A 21,927-nucleotide genomic window follows, 5' to 3' on the forward strand; every position below is an offset into this window, starting at 1 on the left:
AGATAAGAAGGGAGGCCCAAAGACAATATGAAAATGACATAGCAGCGAAAGCCAAATCTGACCCGAAACTGTTGTACAGCCACATCAGGAGGAAAACAACAGTCAAGGACCAGGTAATCAGGCTAAGGAAGGAAGGAGGAGAGACAACAGGAAATGACCGGGAAGTATGTGAAGAACTCAACAAGAGATTCAAAGAAGTGTTCACAGAGGAGACAGAAGGGACTCCAGAAAGACGGAGAGGTGGGGCACACTACCAAGTGCTGGACACAGTGCACACAACCGAGGAAGAAGTGAAGAGGCTTCTGAGTGAGCTAGATACCTCAAAGGCAATGGGGCCAGATAACATCTCCCCATGGGTATTGAGAGAGGGAGCAGAGGCGCTATGTGTACCCCTAACAACAATATTCAATACATCTATCGAAACAGGGAGATTGCCTGAGGCATGGAAGACAGCAAATGTAGTCCCAATCTTCAAAAAAGGAGACAGACATGAAGCATTAAACTACAGACCAGTGTCACTGACATGTATAGTATGCAAAATCATGGAGAAGATTATCAGGAGAAGAGTGGTGGAACACCTAGAAAGGAATGATCTCATCAACAGCAGCCAGCATGGTTTCAGGGACGGGAAATCCTGTGTCACAAACCTACTGGAGTTCTATGACATGGTGACAGCAGTAAGACAAGAGAGAGAGGGGTGGGTGGATTGCATTTTCTTGGACTGCAAGAAGGCGTTTGACACAGTTCCACACAAGAGATTGGTGCAAAAACTGGAGGACCAAGCAGGGATAACAGGGAAGGCACTACAATGGATCAGGGAATACTTGTCAGGAAGACAGCAGCGAGTCATGGTACGTGGCGAGGTGTCAGAGTGGGCACCTGTGACCAGCGGGGTCCCGCAGGGGTCAGTCCTAGGACCAGTGCTGTTTCTGGTATTTGTGAACGACATGACGGAAGGAATAGACTCTGAGGTGTCCCTGTTTGCAGATGACGTGAAGTTGATGAGAAGAATACACTCGATCGAAGACCAGGCAGAACTACAAAGGGATCTGGACAGGCTGCAGAACTGGTCCAGCAATTGGCTCCTGGAGTTCAATCCCACCAAGTGCAAAGTCATGAAGATTGGGGAAGGGCAAAGAAGGCCGCAGACGGAGTACAGTCTAGGGGGTCAGAGACTACAAACCTCACTCAAGGAAAAAGATCTTGGGGTGAGTATAACACCAGGCACATCTCCTGAAGCGCACATCAACCAAATAACTGCTGCAGCATATGGGCGCCTAGCAAACCTCAGAACAGCATTCCGACATCTTAATAAGGAATCGTTCAGGACCCTGTACACCGTATACGTTAGGCCCATATTGGAGTATGCGGCACCAGTTTGGAACCCACACCTAGCCAAGCACGTAAAGAAACTAGAGAAAGTGCAAAGGTTTGCAACAAGACTAGTCCCAGAGCTAAGAGGTATGTCCTACGAGGAGAGGTTAAGGGAAATCAACCTGACGACACTGGAGGACAGGAGAGATAGGGGGGACATGATAACGACATACAAAATACTGAGAGGAATTGACAAGGTGGACAAAAACAGGATGTTCCAGAGATTGGACACAGTAACAAGGGGACACAGTTGGAAGCTAAAGACACAGATGAATCACAGGGATGTTAGGAAGTATTTCTTCAGCCACAGAGTAGTCAGTAAGTGGAATAGTTTGGGAAGCGATGTAGTGGAGGCAGGATCCATACATAGCTTTAAGCAGAGGTACGATAAAGCTCACGGCTCAGGGAGAGTGACCTAGTAGCGATCAGTGAAGAGGCGGGGCCAGGAGCTCGGACTCGACCCCCGCAACCTCAACTAGGTGAGTACAACTAGGTGAGTACACACACACAGATACACACACACACATACACACACACACACACACACGCACACACACATACACACACACACAGATACACACACACACAGATACACACACACACACACACACACACACACACACACACACACACACACACACACACACACACACACACACACACACACAGATACACACACACACACACACACACACACACACACACACACACACACACACACACACACAGATACACACACACACACAGATACACACACACACACACACACACACACACACACACACACACACACATACACACACGCACACATACACACACGCACACACACACACAAAGAATGAACATGTTAAGGAAATACAGAGGTCAGACATACATTAATAGAGAAAGTGCATTGCGTTGTTACAAAACGTTGATTTTTACCCGGTGATGGTCTCTTGATCCAAGAAACTGGGCCTAGCCTCCATTTCCTTGGATCGTATCCAATTGTCACCCATTCCCCCACCTTCCCTAGTCGCTGTATGACCCCCTACGGGTTTAGCGCTGTCCCAAGACTGCAGTAATATAATCAAGACGTCACTTTGATGGCAAGTGCCAATGTTTACTTACTGGCAAGTTGCAGTTACAAATAAAAGATGGCATCCACTGTTTTTGTTACCTACAAGCGGGTAACCTTTTTTTTACTTAGAGGAAGCACTGTTTTTGTTACTTATAGGAGGGTAACCACTGCTCTTGTTACCTATAAAATGAAAGCTACTGTTTTTTTATCTATAAGATAGCAAGCACAATCTTTGTTTGCTTGATTTTTTACCAAAAAGATGGTAACCATTCTTTTTTTGTTACCTAGAAGATGGAAACATCAGTTTCTGTTACTTTAAAAAATAGTAACCGCTTTTTTTTTATCAGTAGACACCTCTGTCCTTGTTATTTGTTATACATAAAAATAGAACTATATACACAATGAAAGCTATTTTTGTTTAATAACATAGATACTACAAAGAACAAAGACAACCAAGGGAGCAAAGACATTAATAGGGAAAAAAGACAGTAGGAACAAGGACACTCAGGGAACAGATAACATAAGTAAGAACAAGAACACTCAGGGAGCACAGGACATTAGTAGGAGCAAGGACACTCATGGACATTCAGGGAACAGAGGACACTAACTAGTAGGAACAAGGACACTAATGAGAATAAGAACACTGCACAGAACAAGGACACCAGCTTGAACAGGGGAATATGGATATTAAAGGGAGCAAGGACACCAGAATGAACAAGGAAACTACAGGCAACAAAAACACTAGAAGAAACAGAGCCATTAAAGGAAGAAAGTCCACCACTGGGAACAAAAACACTGCCAAAAAAAGTCGACACTGGAGAAAACATGATCGCTCCAGGTAAAAAAGACTTTGATAACTTGTTGGTGATTTGTGTTAATAACAAATAGGGGAAACGTGATGTATAATTCTCAACGACAAAGTTAACGAAACTCTCAGTATCGTTAAGTATCGTTAATTCAGTGTGAGCCTCGTTCCCAATGACTGTTTACCTTGATTGCTTTGTCAGGTTTAAAGCCTATCGATTAGTAGAGGGGAAAAACAGGAGCCTGAATATTAAGATAATATCCCTAATATTCAGAAAATATCCCAAATATTCAGATAATATCCCTAATATTCGGATAATATCCCCAATATTCATATATCCCTAATATTCAGATAATATCCCCAATATACATATATTCCTCATATTCAGAAAATATCCCAAATATTCAGATAATATCCCTAATATTCGGATACTATCCCCAATATTCATATCCTAATATTCAGATAAAATCCCTAATATTCATATATCCCTAATATTCAGATAATATCTCTAATATTCAGATATCCCTAAAATAGGGATTAAACTCTCAGAATATATGCAATGAGAGATATACACGTCTGGGCGTATATGCAATGAGACATATACACATCTCGGTGTATATGCAGTGTGAGATATACACTCGGTGTATATGCGCTGTAAGATATATTCCCCTCAAAGATAAATCTAATGGTATACTGAAGAATGACGTTTCGCTCGAGCTTTAGTCAAGTAAGGCTCGTCAGGAAACAGGTCAAGAGTTTCCTGAAGTGGGTCTTAATATGATGACCAATCACTGGAGCTTTTAGTCATCTGACCGAGGCCTTCCGCTGGTTTACTGGTCCATCCTTTTAAAAAGGGATAGTATGGTTGTGTTGGTCTTTTCTTCAGAATAACTGGAATTTGTATATAAATAACCAATCCTTGACAGACAGTGATTTGCATTATCACAGCAGAAGCACCGACCATCCAGGGAAATAAGTGCCCCTGAGTGGTAGGCACAGCGACTGACGGAAACTGTCAAAAACTACTAGCTGATTATGCCAAAGTGACTGACGCTCTGTGCCAAACTGATTGGCAAACTCGGAGACTGACAGTGACAAAAACGGGGACCAAACAACTACAGTTTTGATAAACTCTACAACACTAAGATGTGTGTTTACTTAAACATCAAGAGGAACAACATTTCTTGTCAAATGTTTTCAAAACACCAAGTGGGTTCAAAGGGATTTTATCAGTGATGACAATTTTTTAAAGCTTTCTCGTTAAGAAAGGGAGGATAATACACATAATGGGAAAGTGCTGTGCATTTTTTTAAAGGGGAAAACAAACACGTTTGCTTACTAGTGAACGACCTCCTGTTTGGGTCAGTACGAGGAGCTGAAAAAATATACAGTGATTATTGGTCTTTGATATACGTAGTTTACAAATTAATAGATCATTATATAAATCATTATGCAAGCCATTATGTAAACCATTATTAATGCCGAAAGTTTAAGTGGACGGAATCGAGCAAATAACAAAATAAAATATCTTGCAAAGGCAAGATATCAGTAACAGTATATAAAAGATTAGAATTATATTACCATACTTTATTGGACATATGAAAGAGAAGAAGTTACTTGTGTAATAGTCGCTAAATAAAACGATTTGTAGTCATAAAAAGCAGCGAACTACAAAACAGCTAACATGGGCATGACACTTAGATACGGTGAATGTCTTTATTAACGACATTTTCAGCCATTGATGGGACAAACATTGTGTTTAATAAAGATATTTAATGTGTTTGACGAAGGACATATACTGATGGCAATAAAGTTAGTTATCTACTGTGTCGGACAAATACTGATAGTAATACAGGTATCACCTGTATTTAAGTGTCATTTATTCCACCATGTAGTTATTTATATATTATTCCACTATCATATATGACATTTCGAAAGTAGAAAATACACGTAACACGTACACAATACACAAATAACCCACACATAGAAGAGAGGAGCTTACGACGACGTTTCGGTCCGACTTGGACCATTTACAAAGTCACACTAACGAGAAGTAGAGCAGGACGGGTATATATAGGCAGGAAGAGGTAGTGGTGGTAGTAGTAGTAATGAGAAGTAGAGCAGGACGGGTATATATAGGCAGGAAGAGGTAGTAGTAGTAGTAGTAGTAGTAATGAGAAGTAGAGCAGGACGGGTATATATAGGCAGGAAGAGGTAGTAGCAGTAGTAGTAGTAGTAGTAGTAGTAGTAATGAGAAGTAGAGCAGGACGGGTATATATAGGCAGGAAGAGGTAGTAGTAGTAGTAGCAGTAGTAGTAGTAGTAGTAGTAGTAATGAGAAGTAGAGCAGAACGGGTATATATAGGCAGGAAGAGGTAGTCGTAGTAGTAGTAGTAGTGGCGGAGATGGGGAAAGTAAGGAGGAGGAGCCAGTCAAATACAAAGAAAGGGGGCTAGGTGCAAGGGAGCTAGGTGCCCACAGAGGGAGAGCAAGAACACAGAGGTGGGGGGCGAGGGGAAATAATGAAATAATGAACGAACAGAAACACAAGACAGAAGAAAGACAACCCAGAAGAGAAAAAAAGGAAAGAGGAAAGGGAAAGAGGGAAAAGAAGAAAAAAGGAGGAATCAGGTTAGGTCACGGGTGTTCTGAAGTTTGGAGCATTTTACAATGTAGTGGGAGAGAAAGGCATCTACAGAGACGAAGCCAGGACTAAGATTCATACAAGAAAAGTTGTGTATTAGGGAGGATTCAACCAGACGGCGACTGTTAAAGTTGGAAGTAGGGAAGACAGTATTAGCAAAAGACCACGTAACACGTAAATTGTTGTTACTTAAAGAAAGGATAAAACCAAAACTTAGCAATTAATATAGTGCCAAAAACAAAAGGAACAAGAGCTCTGTTGTCGTGTGGCAACAGATAGTAAATGATCAGCCTGCTGAGTCGCTAACAATGGCTGAGGAAACAGTACAGATATTGCCTAAAATAGTGATATAGAGACCTAGTAATTATACACAGATGACTGGTGCGAGAAGACCAACGAGTGTATTTGAGTAAGAAAGAACACATATGCTAACTTGGTACATCAGTTGAAGCCGGTGTGACTAAATTTCTTTTACTTACTATGCAATGACCGTCTGTTTGGGTCACTACGAGAAGCTGAAAGTAGTTAAATAGAAATTGTGTTACATTATATTGTTTACGTATATATATATATATATATATATATATATATATATATATATATATATATATATATATATATATATATATATATATATATATATATATATATATATATATATATAGTAACATGAAAAATTTATCCAAGGTCAATTTATTATAATTCAGAATTTGTAATTATAAACTATTATTAAAATCTATAAAATATTACATAGACCTAGTATATCGAACAACAAATCTGTTACAGGTTAACATTAATAATGAAAGCTAAAATATTGTTAAGGGTAAAGTGACATACCAAAGACAGAATGTTAGCTGAGCGTGGAGTCAGGCAGCGACTGACCTAACGCGCACGCCAGATCAATAGAGGCCGACTAAATCTAAAGGACCTGAACATCTATTGCAATGTCAATAATCTGATTGCTGACACAGTGACACTAAGTACAGATCTAAGCTGTCAGACATACACACACTATAAAAGTTCTATGTCTAACCTATTTTGATGCATTTGCTATAATTTTCAAGTCATTACCACAAGGTGTATGAACTCTAGTCTCAGAATGTAGTCTGGTCACAGACCGGGCCACTGGGGCGTTGACCCCCAATACCCTCTCCAGGTATACTCCCCAGGTATACTCTCTAGGTATTACGATTGAAAAAGATGTTGTAGCTAGTTTAGTGAGGTTCCTGTATGACATACTTCGATCTTCACATATTCTGATTTTGACTTTTCTAAAAGTGATACCGTCAAAGAACTAATCAATTGATAAATGATGCTTAAACGTTTACGTAGCATAATTGTAAATATGTAAATATTCTCCCAAGACCTGCAATTGAGCTGCTGCATTAAGAAACACTGCTTTAAATTAAATTTAAATTCACCTTTGTGAAACCTTTAACTTTTGGAAGTCGTTTTAGTTATAATGATGGTGAACGATCAATGAAAATCGTATTTAATACCGGACCATAGACGAAAAAAAAATTCTTTCCAATTTGCTTAAATATAACGTGGAGTTTCATGCAATATATATATATATATATATATATATATATATATATATATATATATATATATATATATATATATATATATATATATATATAAATATATATATATATATATATATATATATATATATATATATATATATATATATATATATATATATATATATATATATATATATATATATATGGTACATTAAGAATATACATCAATTACGTGAAGAACATAGGTACAATACTTTATGGACATAATTACAATACGATAAGGACGTAGGAACAATATATTAAGGACATATAACCAATACACTGAGGAGGAGTATACCATATATTAAGGACATAGTAGGTACAATACACACAAAGGACATAATTACGGTACATTAAGGACCAACACGACTATCAACAAGATCACTCATACAAGATCACACAATAGATCATACACAACATTATACTCATTGTATGAAAGAACACATACACAAGGTCACAGAAGATCACAGAGAAGTTCACACACAAGATCACACAAGTCACACAAAAGATCACACACACAAGCTCACACAAGTCACACAAAAGATCACACACACAAGCTCACACACACGATCACACACAAGTTCACACACACGATCACACACAAGATCACACACACAAGCTCACACACACGATCACACACAAGTTCACACACACGATCACACACAAGATCACACACAAGGTCACACACAAGATCACACACAAGGTCACACACAAGGTAACACACAAGATCACACACAAGGTCAAACGCAAGATCACACACAAGTTCATACATAAGATCACACACAAGATCACACGCAAGTTCACACGCAAGGTCACGCACAAGATCACACACAAGATCACACACAAGATCACACACAAGATCACACGCAAGATCACGCGCAAGATCATACACAACATCACACACAAGAACACACACAAGATCACACGCAAGATCACACGCAAGATCACACACAAGATGACACACACAAGTTCACACGCAAGATCACACACAAGAACACACACAAGATCACACACAAGATCACACATAAGTTCATACACAAGATCACACACAAGATCACACATAAGTTCATACACAAGCTCTGACACAAGATCACACATAAGTTCATACACAAGATCACACACAAGATCACACACAAGCTCACACATAAGTTCATGCACAAGCTCAGACACAAGATCACACATAAGTTCATACACAAGATCACACACAAGATCACACACAAGCTCAGACACAAGATCACACACAAGGTCACACACAAGATCACACACAAGATCACACACAAGATCACACACAAGATCACACACAAGATCACACACAATATCAAACACAAGATCACACAAAAGTTCACACACAAGATCACACACAAGGTCACACACAAGATTACACACAAGATCACACACAATATCAAACACAAGATCACACACAAGATCATACAAGATTACACACAAGATCACACACAATATCAAACACAAGGTCACACACAAGATCACACACAAGATCACACACAAGATCACACACAATATCAAACACAAGATCACACACAAGATCATACAAGATTACACACAAGATCACACACAATATCAAACACAAGGTCACACACAAGATCACACACAAGATCACACACAAGATCACACACAATATCAAACACAAGTTCACACACAAGATCACACAAGAGATCACACACAAGATCACACGCAAGATCACACGCAAGATCACAAGCAAGGTCACACACAAGATCACACACAAGGTCACACACAAGATCACAAGGTCACACGCAAGATCACACGCAAGATCACACACACAAGATCACACAAAGGTCACACACAACATCGCACACAAGTTCACACGCAAGATCACAAACAAAGTTACACACAAGATCACACACAAGCTCACATACAAAATCACACACAAGGTCACACACGTCACACACAAGTTCACACGCAAGGTCACACGCATTTCATACGCAAGTTCACACACAAGATCACACACAAGGTCACACATAAAATCACACACAAGCTCAGACACAAGATCACACACAAGATCACACAAAGGTCACACACAAGGTCACACACACAAGTTCACACGCAAGATCACACACACAAGTTCAGACACAAGATCACACACAAGATCACACACAAAATCACACACAAGATCACACACAAGGTCACACACATCACACACAAGTTCACACGCAAGGTCACACGCATTTCACACGCAAGTTCACACACAAGATCACACACAAGGTCACACATAAAATCACACACAAGCTCAGACACAAGATCACACACAAGATCACACAAAGGTCACACACAAGGTCACACACACAAGTTCACACGCAAGATCACACACACAAGTTCAGACACAAGATCACACACAAGATCACACACAAAATCACACACAAAGTCACACACAAGATCACACACAAGGTCACACATAAAATCACACACAAGCTCAGACACAAGTTCACACACAAGATCATGCACAAGTTCACACACAAGTTCACACACAGTCACACACAAGGTCACACACAAGATGACACACAAGATGACACGCAAGATCACACACAAGGTCACACACAAGATCACACACAAGACCACACACAAGATCACGCAAGAGATCACACACAAGATCACACACAAGATAACACGCAAGATCACACACAAGATCATACACAGTCACACACAAGGTCACACAAAAAATTACACACAAGATCACACGCAAGATCACACACAAGATCACACACAAGATCACACACAAGCTCACACGCAAGATCATACACAAGATCACACGTAAGATCACACACAAGATCACACACACAAGATCACACACAAGTTCACACGTAAGATCACACATAAGGTCACACGCAAGATCACACACACGATCACACACAAGTTCACACACAAGATCACACACAAGGTCACACACAAGTTCACACACAAGATCACACACAAGGTCACACACAAGACCACACACAAGACCACACACAAGATCACGCAAGAGATCACACACAAGATCACACACAAGATGACACGCAAGGTCACACACAAGATCACACAAAATCGCACGCAAAGTCACACACAAGGTCACACACAAGATCACACACACAAGTTCACACACAAAATCACACTGAAGATCACACACAAGGTCACACACAGTCACACACAAGGTCACACACAAGATCACACACAAGGTCACACACAAGATCATACACATCACACACAAGGTCACACAAAAAATTACACACAAGATCACACGCAAGATCACACACAAGATCACACACAAGATCACACACAAGCTCACACGCAAGATCATACACAAGATCACACGTAAGATCACACACAAGATCACACACAAGATCACACACAAGGTCACACAATAGATCACACACAAGATCACACACAAGATGACACGCAAGATCACACACAAGGTCACACACAAGATCACACACAAGACCACACACAAGATCACGCAAGAGATCACACACAAGATCACACACAAGATGACACGCAAGATCACACACAAGGTCACACACAAGATCACACACAAAATCGCACGCAAAGTCACACACAAGGTCACACACAAGATCACACACACAAGTTCACACACAAAATCACACTGAAGATCACACACAAGGTCACACACAAGATCACACACAAGATCACACACAGGATCACACACACAAGTTCACACACAAAATCACACTGAAGATCACACACAAGATCACACACAAGATCACACACAAGGTCACACACAAGATCACACTGAAGATCACACACAAGATCACGCGCAAGATCACACACAAGTTCACACACAAAATTACGCTGAAGATCACACACAAGATCACACACAAGATCACACACAAGTTCACACACAAAATTACGCTGAAGATCACACACAAGATCACACACAAGATCACACACAAGATCACACACAAGGTCACACACAAAATCACACTGAAGATCACACACAAGATCACACACGAGATCACACACAAAGTCACACACAAGATCACACGCAAGATCGCACACAAGATCACGCGCAAGATCACACACAAGATCACACGCAAGATCACACACACAAGATCACACGCAAGATCACACAAGATCACACTCAAGCTCACACACAAGATAGCACAGAAAATCACACACAAGTTCACACGCAAAATCACAAACAAGATCACACGCAAGATCACAAACAAGATCACACACAAGAGCACATACAAGATCACATGCAAGATCACACTCAAATTCACACACCAGCAAACACACACAACACTCACAATATCACACAGAAGATCACACACCAGTACACTCACAAGATCACACAGAAGATCACACACCAGTACACTCACAAGATCACACAGAAGATCACACACCAGTACACTCACAAGATCACACAGAAGATTACACACCAGAACACTCACAAGATCACACAGAAGATCACACACCAGTACACTCACAAGATCACACAGAAGATCACACACCAGTACACTCACAAGATCACACAGAAGATCACACACCAGTACACTCACAAGATCACACAGAAGATCACACACCAGTACACTCACAAGATCACACAGAAGATCACACACCAGTACACTCACAAGATCACACACAAGATCACACACCAGTACACTCACAAGATCACACACAAGATCACACACCAGTACACTCACAAGATCACACAGAAGATCACACACCAGTACACTCACAAGATCACACAGAAGATCACACACCAGTACACTCACAAGATCACACAGAAGATCACACACCAGTACACTCACAAGATCACACAGAAGATCACACACCAGTACACTCACAAGATCACACTCAAATTCACACACCAGCAAACACACACAACACTCACAATATCACACAGAAGATCACACACCAGTACACTCACAAGATCACACACACACAAGATCATACACCACAACATTCACAAGACACACATAAATCAGCACATGTTCTTGCACAAGAACACTCAAAAGGTCACAAACACTGTCACTCACAGGACTGCACACAAGGTCACATAAGCTCACGCACAAGATCACACATACACACACACAAATCAGGGCAAGTGTTTATCGGCAAATGCCTTCGACTACTGGTAACTAACTACAAGGTCACAGACAAAATCACATTCGAGGTCATCCATAAGGTCACACAGGTCATTCCCAAGGTTACTTTTTAATTAATGCCACAGAGGAATTAACAGGGTGGACAGGGAGAGTCTGTAAGAGCGCGTCTCAGGTACACGAGGTCACAGCTGGAAGTTAAAAGCACAGATGAGTCACAGGGATGTTGGTAAATACTTATTCAGCCTTAGAGCGGTCAGCGAAGAGTCGGGGCCAAGGGCTGAGACTCGACCCCTGCAACCACAGTTAGTTGAGTACCTAAAGCTACACACAATAACACACACAGGGTCATTCACAACGTCACATACAAGGTCACCCAAAAGGCTCTTCACAAAGTCAGACACATGGTCACACATAGGGTCACAGCCACACACAAGTCCATCCACAAAGTCCCACACGAGGTCACACAAGCTCACACGATCACACACACACAAAGTCACCTACTAGGTCACACACAAGCTCGCCTGCAAGGTCAATTACAGTCACTCTTAAGGTCACCCACACGGTTACACACAAGGTAACGCACAAGGTCACATAAGGTTACATACACAAGGTCTCACACCAAGGTAATCAACCTGGCATTTAATCTGAGTCTAAGACGCAAGATAACATGCATTCATCTCGCCAGTAATAATTATAAATAATTAGTAATACTAATAATGATAATTAGTAACATTATTATTATTACTGTTATTATTAAAATTATCATTATTAAAAACAAATAGGAACACCTTTTACAGGAAAATTTCAAATTTCCCAGAATAGTGAAGAAGGGAAGACTAAAAAAAAAAGATAAGGGATGGAAAAATAGACAATTCGTTTTCTAAAAAAAAATAAAAAATAGTACATAGTACTCTGATACATCAACGGTAAAATACAGCGCATGATGTTCCTTACTGTTGAACGACCGTCTGTTTGGGTCAGTGCGAGGAGCTGGAAATAAACGTAATAGAGCTTTAGCACTGTTTTATGAAGGATGTCTTATGTATTCTGATAAAAATTTGAAGGCTATCTTTGGTAAACTATTGTCTCCTAGATGTGTGGTAAACTATTGTCTCTTAGATGTGTGGTAAACTATTGTCTCCTAGATGTGTGGTAAACTATCGTCTCCTAGATGTGTGGTAAACTATCGTCTCCTAGATGCGTGGTAAACTATCGTCTCCTAGATGCGTGGTAAACTATCGTCTCTTAGATGTGTGGTAAACTATCGTCTCCTAGATGTGTGGTAAACTATCGTCTCCTAGATGCGTGGTAAACTATCGTCTCTTAGATGTGTGGTAAACTATCGTCTCTTAGATGTGTGGTAAACTATCGTCTCTTAGATGTGTGGTAAACTATCGTCTCTTAGATGTGTGGTAAATTATCGTCTCCTAGATGTGTGGTAAATTATCGTCTCCTAGATGTGTGGTAAATTATCGTCTCCTAGATGTGTGGTAAATTATCGTCTCCTAGATGTGTGGTAAATTATCGTCTCTTAGATGTGTGGTAAATTATCGTCTCCCAGATGTGTGGTAAATTATCGTCTCTTAGATGTGTGGTAAATTATCGTCTCCTAGATGTGTGGTAAATTATCGTCTCCCAGATGTGTGGTAAATTATCGTCTCCTAGATGTGTGGTAAATTATCGTCTCCCAGATGTGTGGTAAATTATCGTCTCCTAGATGTGTGGTAAATTATCGTCTCCTAGATGTGTGGTAAATTATCGTCTCCTAGATGTGTGGTAAATTATCGTCTCCTAGATGTGTGGTAAACTATCGTCTCCTAGATGTGTGGTAAACTATCGTCTCTTAGATGTGTGGTAAACTATCGTCTCTTAGATGTGTGGTAAATTATCGTCTCCTAGATGTGTGGTAAATTATCGTCTCCTAGATGTGTGGTAAACTATCGTCTCCTAGATGTGTGGTAAATTATCGTCTCCTAGATGTGTAGTAAACTATCGTCTCCTAGATGTGTGGTAAATTATCGTCTCCTAGATGTGTGGTAAACTATCGTCTCTTAGATGTGTGGTAAACTATCGTCTCCTAGATGTGTGGTAAATTATCGTCTCCTAGATGTGTGGTAAACTATCGTCTCCTAGATGTGTGGTAAACTATCGTCTCCTAGATGTGTGGTAAATTATCGTCTCCTAGATGTGTAGTAAACTATCGTCTCCTAGATGTGTGGTAAATTATCGTCTCCTAGATGTGTGGTAAACTATCGTCTCTTAGATGTGTGGTAAACTATCGTCTCCTAAATGTGTAGTAAACTATCGTCTCCTAGATGTGTGGTAAACTATCGTCTCCTAGATGTGTGGTAAAGTATCGTCAAGTAGATGTGTGGTAAACTATCGTCTCCTAGATGTGTAGTAAACTATCGTCTCCTAGATGTGTGGTAAACTATCGTCTCCTAGATGTGTGGTAAACTATCGTCAAGTAGATGTGTGGTAAACTATCGTCTCCTAGATGTGTAGTAAACTATCGTCTCCTAGATGTGTGGTAAACTATCGTCTCCTAGATGTGTGGTAAACTATCGTCAAGTAGATGTGTGGTAAACTATCGTCTCCTAGATGTGTAGTAAACTATCGTCTCCTAGATGTGTGGTAAACTATCGTCTCCTAGATGTGTGGTAAACTATCGTCAAGTAGATGTGTGGTAAACTATCGTCTCCTAGATGTGTAGTAAACTATCGTCTCCTAGATGTGTGGTAAACTATCGTCTCCTAGATGTGTGGTAAACTATCGTCAAGTAGATGTGTGGTAAACTATCGTCTCCTAGATGTGTGGTAAACTATCGTCTCCTAGATGTGTAGTAAACTATCGTCTCCTAGATGTGTGGTAAACTATCGTCTCCTAGATGTGTGGTAAACTATCGTCAAGTAGATGTGTGGTAAACTATCGTCTCCTAGATGTGTAGTAAACTATCGTCTCCTAGATGTGTGGTAAACTATCGTCTCCTAGATGTGTGGTAAACTATCGTCTCCTAGATGTGTAGTAAACTATCGTCTCCTAGATGTGTGGTAAACTATCGTCTCCTAGATGTGTAGTAAACTATCGTCTCCTAGATGTGTGGTAAACTATCGTCTCCTAGATGTGTGGTAAACTATCGTCAAGTAGATGTGTGGTAAACTATCGTCTCCTAGATGTGTGGTAAACTATCGTCTCTTAGATGTGTGGTAAACTATCGTCTCTTAAAATTATAGTTAACTATCATCTCTTTAAATCATAATAAACTATCGTCTCTTAAAATTATAATTAACTATCGTCTCTTAAAATTATAATAAACTATCGTCTCTTAAACCTATCGTAAACTATCGTCTCTAACAAATATTTCGTTACTGAAAAAAAAAAAATTACAGGAACGGAAAAGTTCTTTTAATTACTTACTTAAAATTATTTTGGTAGTCTTTTTTTTTCTTCACATTTCTCATCTCTTTTATTTACTCTAAAACTTCCTCTGTCTCATGTCTTCTGTTTTTACTTTATCTCTCTTTTCTCTTTCTTTTGTTTTTATCTTTGCACTTTCTGTCTCTGGTGCTTTCTTGCTTATTTACCTCTTGATGTTTCCATTTTCCTCAAATTTTCCTTGTCACTTATGTCCTCCTTTTCCCTTTCAACCTCCTCCAAATTATCCTTCTTCCTCCTTTCCTTCTCTTATTTTTCTACCCCCCCATCTCCCTCTCCTCCTTCCTTTTTGATTATCGTCCACCCCTCCTTCGTTCCCTTCTCCCCCTTCCCTATTCTTCCTCCTACCCTTGCCTTCTCCTCCTGCTTCCCTGGCTCCTCTCCTCTTTCCCCTCCCTTTCTGCTCCTCATCGTTCTCCTCCTATTATCCTCACTCCTTCTACCCTTCCCTTCTACTCTCCTCGCTCCTCCTTCTGACTCCCTTCGTTCTTCTCCCCACTCCATTTGTCCATCCCCTCCTCTTCCTCCTCTTCCTCTTCTTCCTTCTCCTCCTCTTCCTCCTCTTCCTCCTCCTCCTTCTCCTCCTCCTCCTCCTCCCCCTCCCTTTACATACAGGTGGCTGCACATCCACCAGTCACATCAATACTGATAATGTAACTAATTACGCCAAGGCTGGACACCTCACCTCTGTTACTGTGTGAAAGATTCCCATATGACTCGCATTTCTATGCAATTACTCAGCCTCACAGCTGTACTACTGAAGCATGTACGTTGAAGCTTCCCAACAGATGGGGAAGATAGTGAGAGTGGGATGGGAGAATCAATATTGTTACCTGTTTATTTACGTCAGTGTTCAGTAAATGACGAGTGAGGTGTCTCCTTCAAGCCTCCACCTTCTTCCTCCTTCTTCCCCTCTTCCTCCTCCTCCTCTTCCTCCTCCTCCTCACCTACCTTCCCCTCCTATCATAGTCCATCACAATAGTTAGGTTTCTTCCTCCTCCTCCTCCTCTTCACCCTCCTCTCTGGCTTTCATCTATTTTCTCTATGTCCAAGTTAAACATTTTAAGTAAATAACACATTATACAACATACTATATATAACACATTATATAACATTACATAACATTATGTACTACATAACATGGTATATAGCACATTATGTAACACATTATACAAATCATTACATAAAACATTGTATAACGTCCTGTATAATACATAACGCTTTATACAACAGATGTATCGCGTTGTATGACGCGGTATACAATGCATTATAAAGCAAATACAAAACATTATATAAAATATTATATAAAATATTATATAACACATTATATAATACATACATAAATTTTACAACACATTATATGACCCATTAAATAGCACCTAGCAAACTAGGCTGAAGAGTTCCTAGTCAGTGAATTAATTCAAAGCTACACGTTAACAGAATTGTGGTTGACAAATGACTGTCTCGGGTAGTTGAGCTTCCAAGAGATTAGATTGTTATCTCAAGTTCAAATTTGATTATTGAGAGTTAGCAATACACAACTAACTCACACTACGGAGGGAAAACTTTAGACGATGTTTCTATCCTGAATAGGTTAAAATCACTAGTCTGGAGTTTCCAGGTTGTGTGCGAGTTGTGAATTGTTGAAGTTACTGTATTGTATGTATTAATGTTATATAGGAAAGTATCATGTCTGGTGCTGATTGGGGACACTTATTCTCGAAGAAAAGAATAAACGTAATTCAGGGGAAAAGAATCTAAAGACGTCTAACAGGAGCTGTTTGCGTATTTTTTTCCCATATCATCCTTTAGTGTTGTGACTCGAATTCTTGAAAACAGCTTCTACTTCTAGACCCAGTGGGTCTAGAAGTAGAAGCTTCTGCTGACTGGGTATTCTTACTGTCTAGTTTATTCAGTAACACAACCAAAGAGCTAGTGAAGTATCTGTTACATATGTTAGTTGTTCCAGGGTAATTTGTGTCCCTCATACTCTGAAGACAAAAAAGTCGAAAAAGCATCATAGTTTGCATACTACATATATATATATATATATATATATATATATATATATATATATATATATATATTTATATATATATGTGTGTGTGCGTGCGTGTGTGCATGTGTGTGCGTCTATATATATATATATATATATATATATATATATATATATATATATATATATATATATATATATATATATATATATATATATATATATGGCTGAAGGAGACTTGAATCTACGAACCTTGGAACAAGGTACGCAGTGCTTTACCAATCTACCCACACCTGGTGGTTAACGCTCTCGCTTCACACGGTGAGGGCCTGGGTTCGATTCCCAGCCAGAGTAGAAACATTGGACGTGTTTCTTTCCACCTGTTGTCTATGTTCCCCATCAGTAAAATGGGTACCTGGGTGTTAGTCGACTGGTGTGGGTCGCATCCTGGGACACTGACCTAAGGAGGCCTGGTCACAGACCGGGCCGCGGGGGCGTTGACCCCCGGAACTCTCTCCAGATAAACTCCAGATAAACACCGGACCAATACCTTGGAGTCCAGCTTGCACTAGACTTTGATCCAAGGCAGCCAGCTTTCAGGGAGAAGGCTTACTTGGTAAAGCACTGCGTACCTTGTTCCAAGGATCGTAGGTTCGAGTCTCCTTCAGCCAGAGATCAGTGTTTGTGTATATTTCGCCTGCTCTTTCGAATTCCTTGCATTGTTAATATCTCTAATAAGGCTGATGCATGCAGGGGAAGAGATGAAAAGCTGTAAGCCTTCTCCCTGAATGCTGGCTGCCTTGGATCAAAGTCTAGCGCAAGCTGGACTCCAAGGTAATGGTCCAGTGTGGGTAGATTGGTAAAGCACTGCGTACCTTGTTCCAAGGTTCGTAGGTTCGAGTCTCTTTCAGCCAGAGATTAGTGTTTGTGTATATTTCGCCTGCTCTTGCGAATTCCTTGTATATATATATATATATATATATATATATATATATATATATATATATATATATATATATGTCGTGCTGAATAGGTAAAACTTGCTATTTTGGCTTAAACAGCAATGCTCTTCTTGCCGAATAAGGCGATCGAAAATTTGTGCATGTAGCAATTTCGCAAAAATCATTCTGAACCTGAGAAAAATATATTTCATTGTGTTTGTTTATTAAATTATTGTAAACTTATCTAAAATATGTTTAGTTTGATTAGGCTAAATTAAATTACGCTTGTTACAATAAGGTTAGATTAGTTTTCTAAGGTTCTTCTGGAACAAAATTATTAATTTTTGAATTAACATAAATGAAAAAATATATCTTTAAACGTATAAGAGAAAATTTTCGAAAGGACTTAATTTTAAATGAGTTCTTGCTAATTGACCAGTTTTTCCTATTCGGCACGATATTATATATATATATATATATATATATATATATATATATATATATATATATATATATATATATATATATATATATATATATAAATATGTATATATTCATACATAAATGTTCATCTGGGAGGTTTCATATAGTGGGTGAGAATTCTTTCTCCGTGAGTATAGCTGTTTTAAAATGCCGGGAGTAATGAGCTAGTGACCCTTTCTCCTGTATAAATTACTAAAAGGCCAAAGGGGAATCATTAAAGGTGAGTTGTTTCAAAGTGCATGGGTGTAGTATGGATGTGAAGAAAGAACTGAATGTGAATGTGCTGATTGCAAATGAACTTAAAGCGGATAAGATAATTTCAGTCTGTAGGTGTAAAGATTAGGTGAGGTGTTTCTCAGAGAATTTGAGTTAAAGCATGAGTAGCGGCTATATTAAATGATCAGTTATGTATAAATCAAGAATTATGTGGATTAAAATAAGGGTGGGATGTGAGAAGTGAGTACTAGTAAGTGTTTATGCACCTGACGAAGAGAGAAATATGGAGGAGAGAGAGAGAGACAGAGAGAGAGAGAGAGAGAGATTTTGGGAGGTTTTAAGTGAGTAAAAAATTTTGAACCGAGAACAAAATCGTCGTAGGGGACTTTAATGCTACGGCGGAAGAAAGTGTTATAGAGTGCGTAGGAAGTATCAAGTGCCAGGGGTAAATGATGATGGGTGGGCCTCTAACTAAGCTATGTATTGAAAGATGATTCATAACAGGTAATATGTACTTAAAAAATAGATAAATAAGTGTAAGAGATATGATATAGGGCGTGATGATAGTAGTTTGTTGGACTATGTATTAGTAAATAAAAGGTTGATGGGTAGACTTCTGGAATCTGGATTTGTTTTTAGAGAAGTGATAGATATATCAGATCATTATTTAGTGGCAGCTAAGATGAGAGTAAGAGGTAGATGGAATACAAAGAGAAAGTCGTCAGAGGGCAAGAGAAATCGAAAGTTTATAAATTAAAGGACATTCTTAGAGAAAAGATATTAGCAATTATCGGGAGAAAAGTGGGCTGGTGAAAGCACAAGTAATAATGATGGGGTCGAAGAAGAATGGGGTAGATTTAAGAATGAAGTGTAGGGTGTGCAGCAGAAACTTCTACTGAATGGTGGGTGCAAAAGAAAAGAGGAGCATTTGGTGGAATAACGGAGTAAAGAGAGTGGTAAGCAAGAAAAAAATGATCATAGGAAAGGTTTTTATCATGAAGAAGTGATGTACAGAGGGGAGGGGAGTATATGAAGAGCAAAGAGAGGTTAAAAGAATTGAGAGGGAGTGGAAAAGGAAAGCTAATGAGAGAGTAAGAGATGTATTCTCAACAAATTTTGCTGAGAATAAGAATAAATTTTGGATTGTGATCAATAAGATGAAATAGTCTAGGGAAAAATTAATTTAACAATTAAAAACAAATAAGTAGCGCCATTAGCTGGGGAGATAGAGGCTCTGAGAAGATGGAGGGTATATTATGAGTTGTTTAATGTTGATAAAGAGAGCAGGGGCAGTGATTTCTTGCATTGAGGAGGGAAGTATAACACATTTTAGGAGTGAGGATGAACCGGATGTGAGTGTAGAGGAATTATTTGAGGCATTGGTTAGAATGAAGGGGAAGGGATAAAGCAGATGGAATAGATGGGATTATGACAGAAATGGTATAAGCAGGTGGGGATAAAGTTTTGGAGGGCTGGAGCATGAAAGGGGAAGAGAAGGTACTTATGGATTGACATAAAACATGCATAGTTCTTTTGTATAAGGGGGAAGGGGGATAAAAGAGAGTGTAAGAATTATAGGGGTATGAGCCTTTCGGGAATACCAGATAAATTATATGATAGAGTAATTATTGAAATAATTGTAGGTAAGACAAAGAATAGGATTACAGAGGAAAAAGCAAGTTTTAGGAAGGGTAGGGGATGTGTTTAAACCAAGTGTTTACACTGAATCGCATAACTGAACAACATTTAGATAAAGATAAGGAATTTGTCATTGCATCTATGGATTTAGAAAAGGTATATGATAGGGTGAATATGGGATCAAGATGGTAGATGCTGCAAGTGTATGGAATAGGTGATAGGCTTATTAATACAGTACAGAGCTTCTGTGTGGACAACGAGGCACGGGTTAGGTTATGTAGGAAAGAGGGAGATTATTTTCCAGTAAAAGTACACATAAGACCAGGGATGTGTTATGTCGTCAGAGTTGTTTATATTTATAGATGGGGGCTGTACAAGAAGTGAACACTGGGTGTTAGGGAAAGGTGTAGGATTGAAAGATAGTGAATCTTGTATTAAATGGTAGTTGTCACAGTTGTTTTTTGCTGCTGATAGTTCTTTTAGTACATTCAGGCGTTGTGGATAAAGTTCGAATAAGGTGGATAAGGTTCGAATCCTGCTGTGGACTGAGAGATAATGTTCGTAAATAATATATATATATATATAGATATATATATATATATATATATATATATATATATATATATATATATATATATATATATATATATTCAACAAACCGGCCGTATCCCACCGAGGCAGGGTGGCCCAAAA

At 39.3% G+C, this 21,927-nt stretch overlaps 1 protein-coding gene across 1 annotated transcript in view; it reads right to left on the reverse strand.

Moving 5' to 3' along the window:
* The window catches only part of LOC128696123 (uncharacterized), a 127,016-nt gene that overhangs the window by 15,676 nt on the left and 89,413 nt on the right, over positions 1–21,927 (reverse strand). The window contains exons 7-9 of the mRNA XM_070094790.1: positions 13,480–13,544; positions 6,359–6,394; positions 4,576–4,611 (exon numbers count right to left, since the gene is read on the reverse strand). Coding sequence (XP_069950891.1) covers positions 4,576–4,611; positions 6,359–6,394; positions 13,480–13,544 — 137 coding nt within the window. The remainder of the gene's footprint in view (positions 1–4,575; positions 4,612–6,358; positions 6,395–13,479; positions 13,545–21,927) is intronic.

Source organism: Cherax quadricarinatus, chromosome 48 (genome assembly GCF_038502225.1).
Source record: "Cherax quadricarinatus isolate ZL_2023a chromosome 48, ASM3850222v1, whole genome shotgun sequence".
NCBI lineage: Eukaryota > Metazoa > Arthropoda > Malacostraca > Decapoda > Parastacidae > Cherax > Cherax quadricarinatus.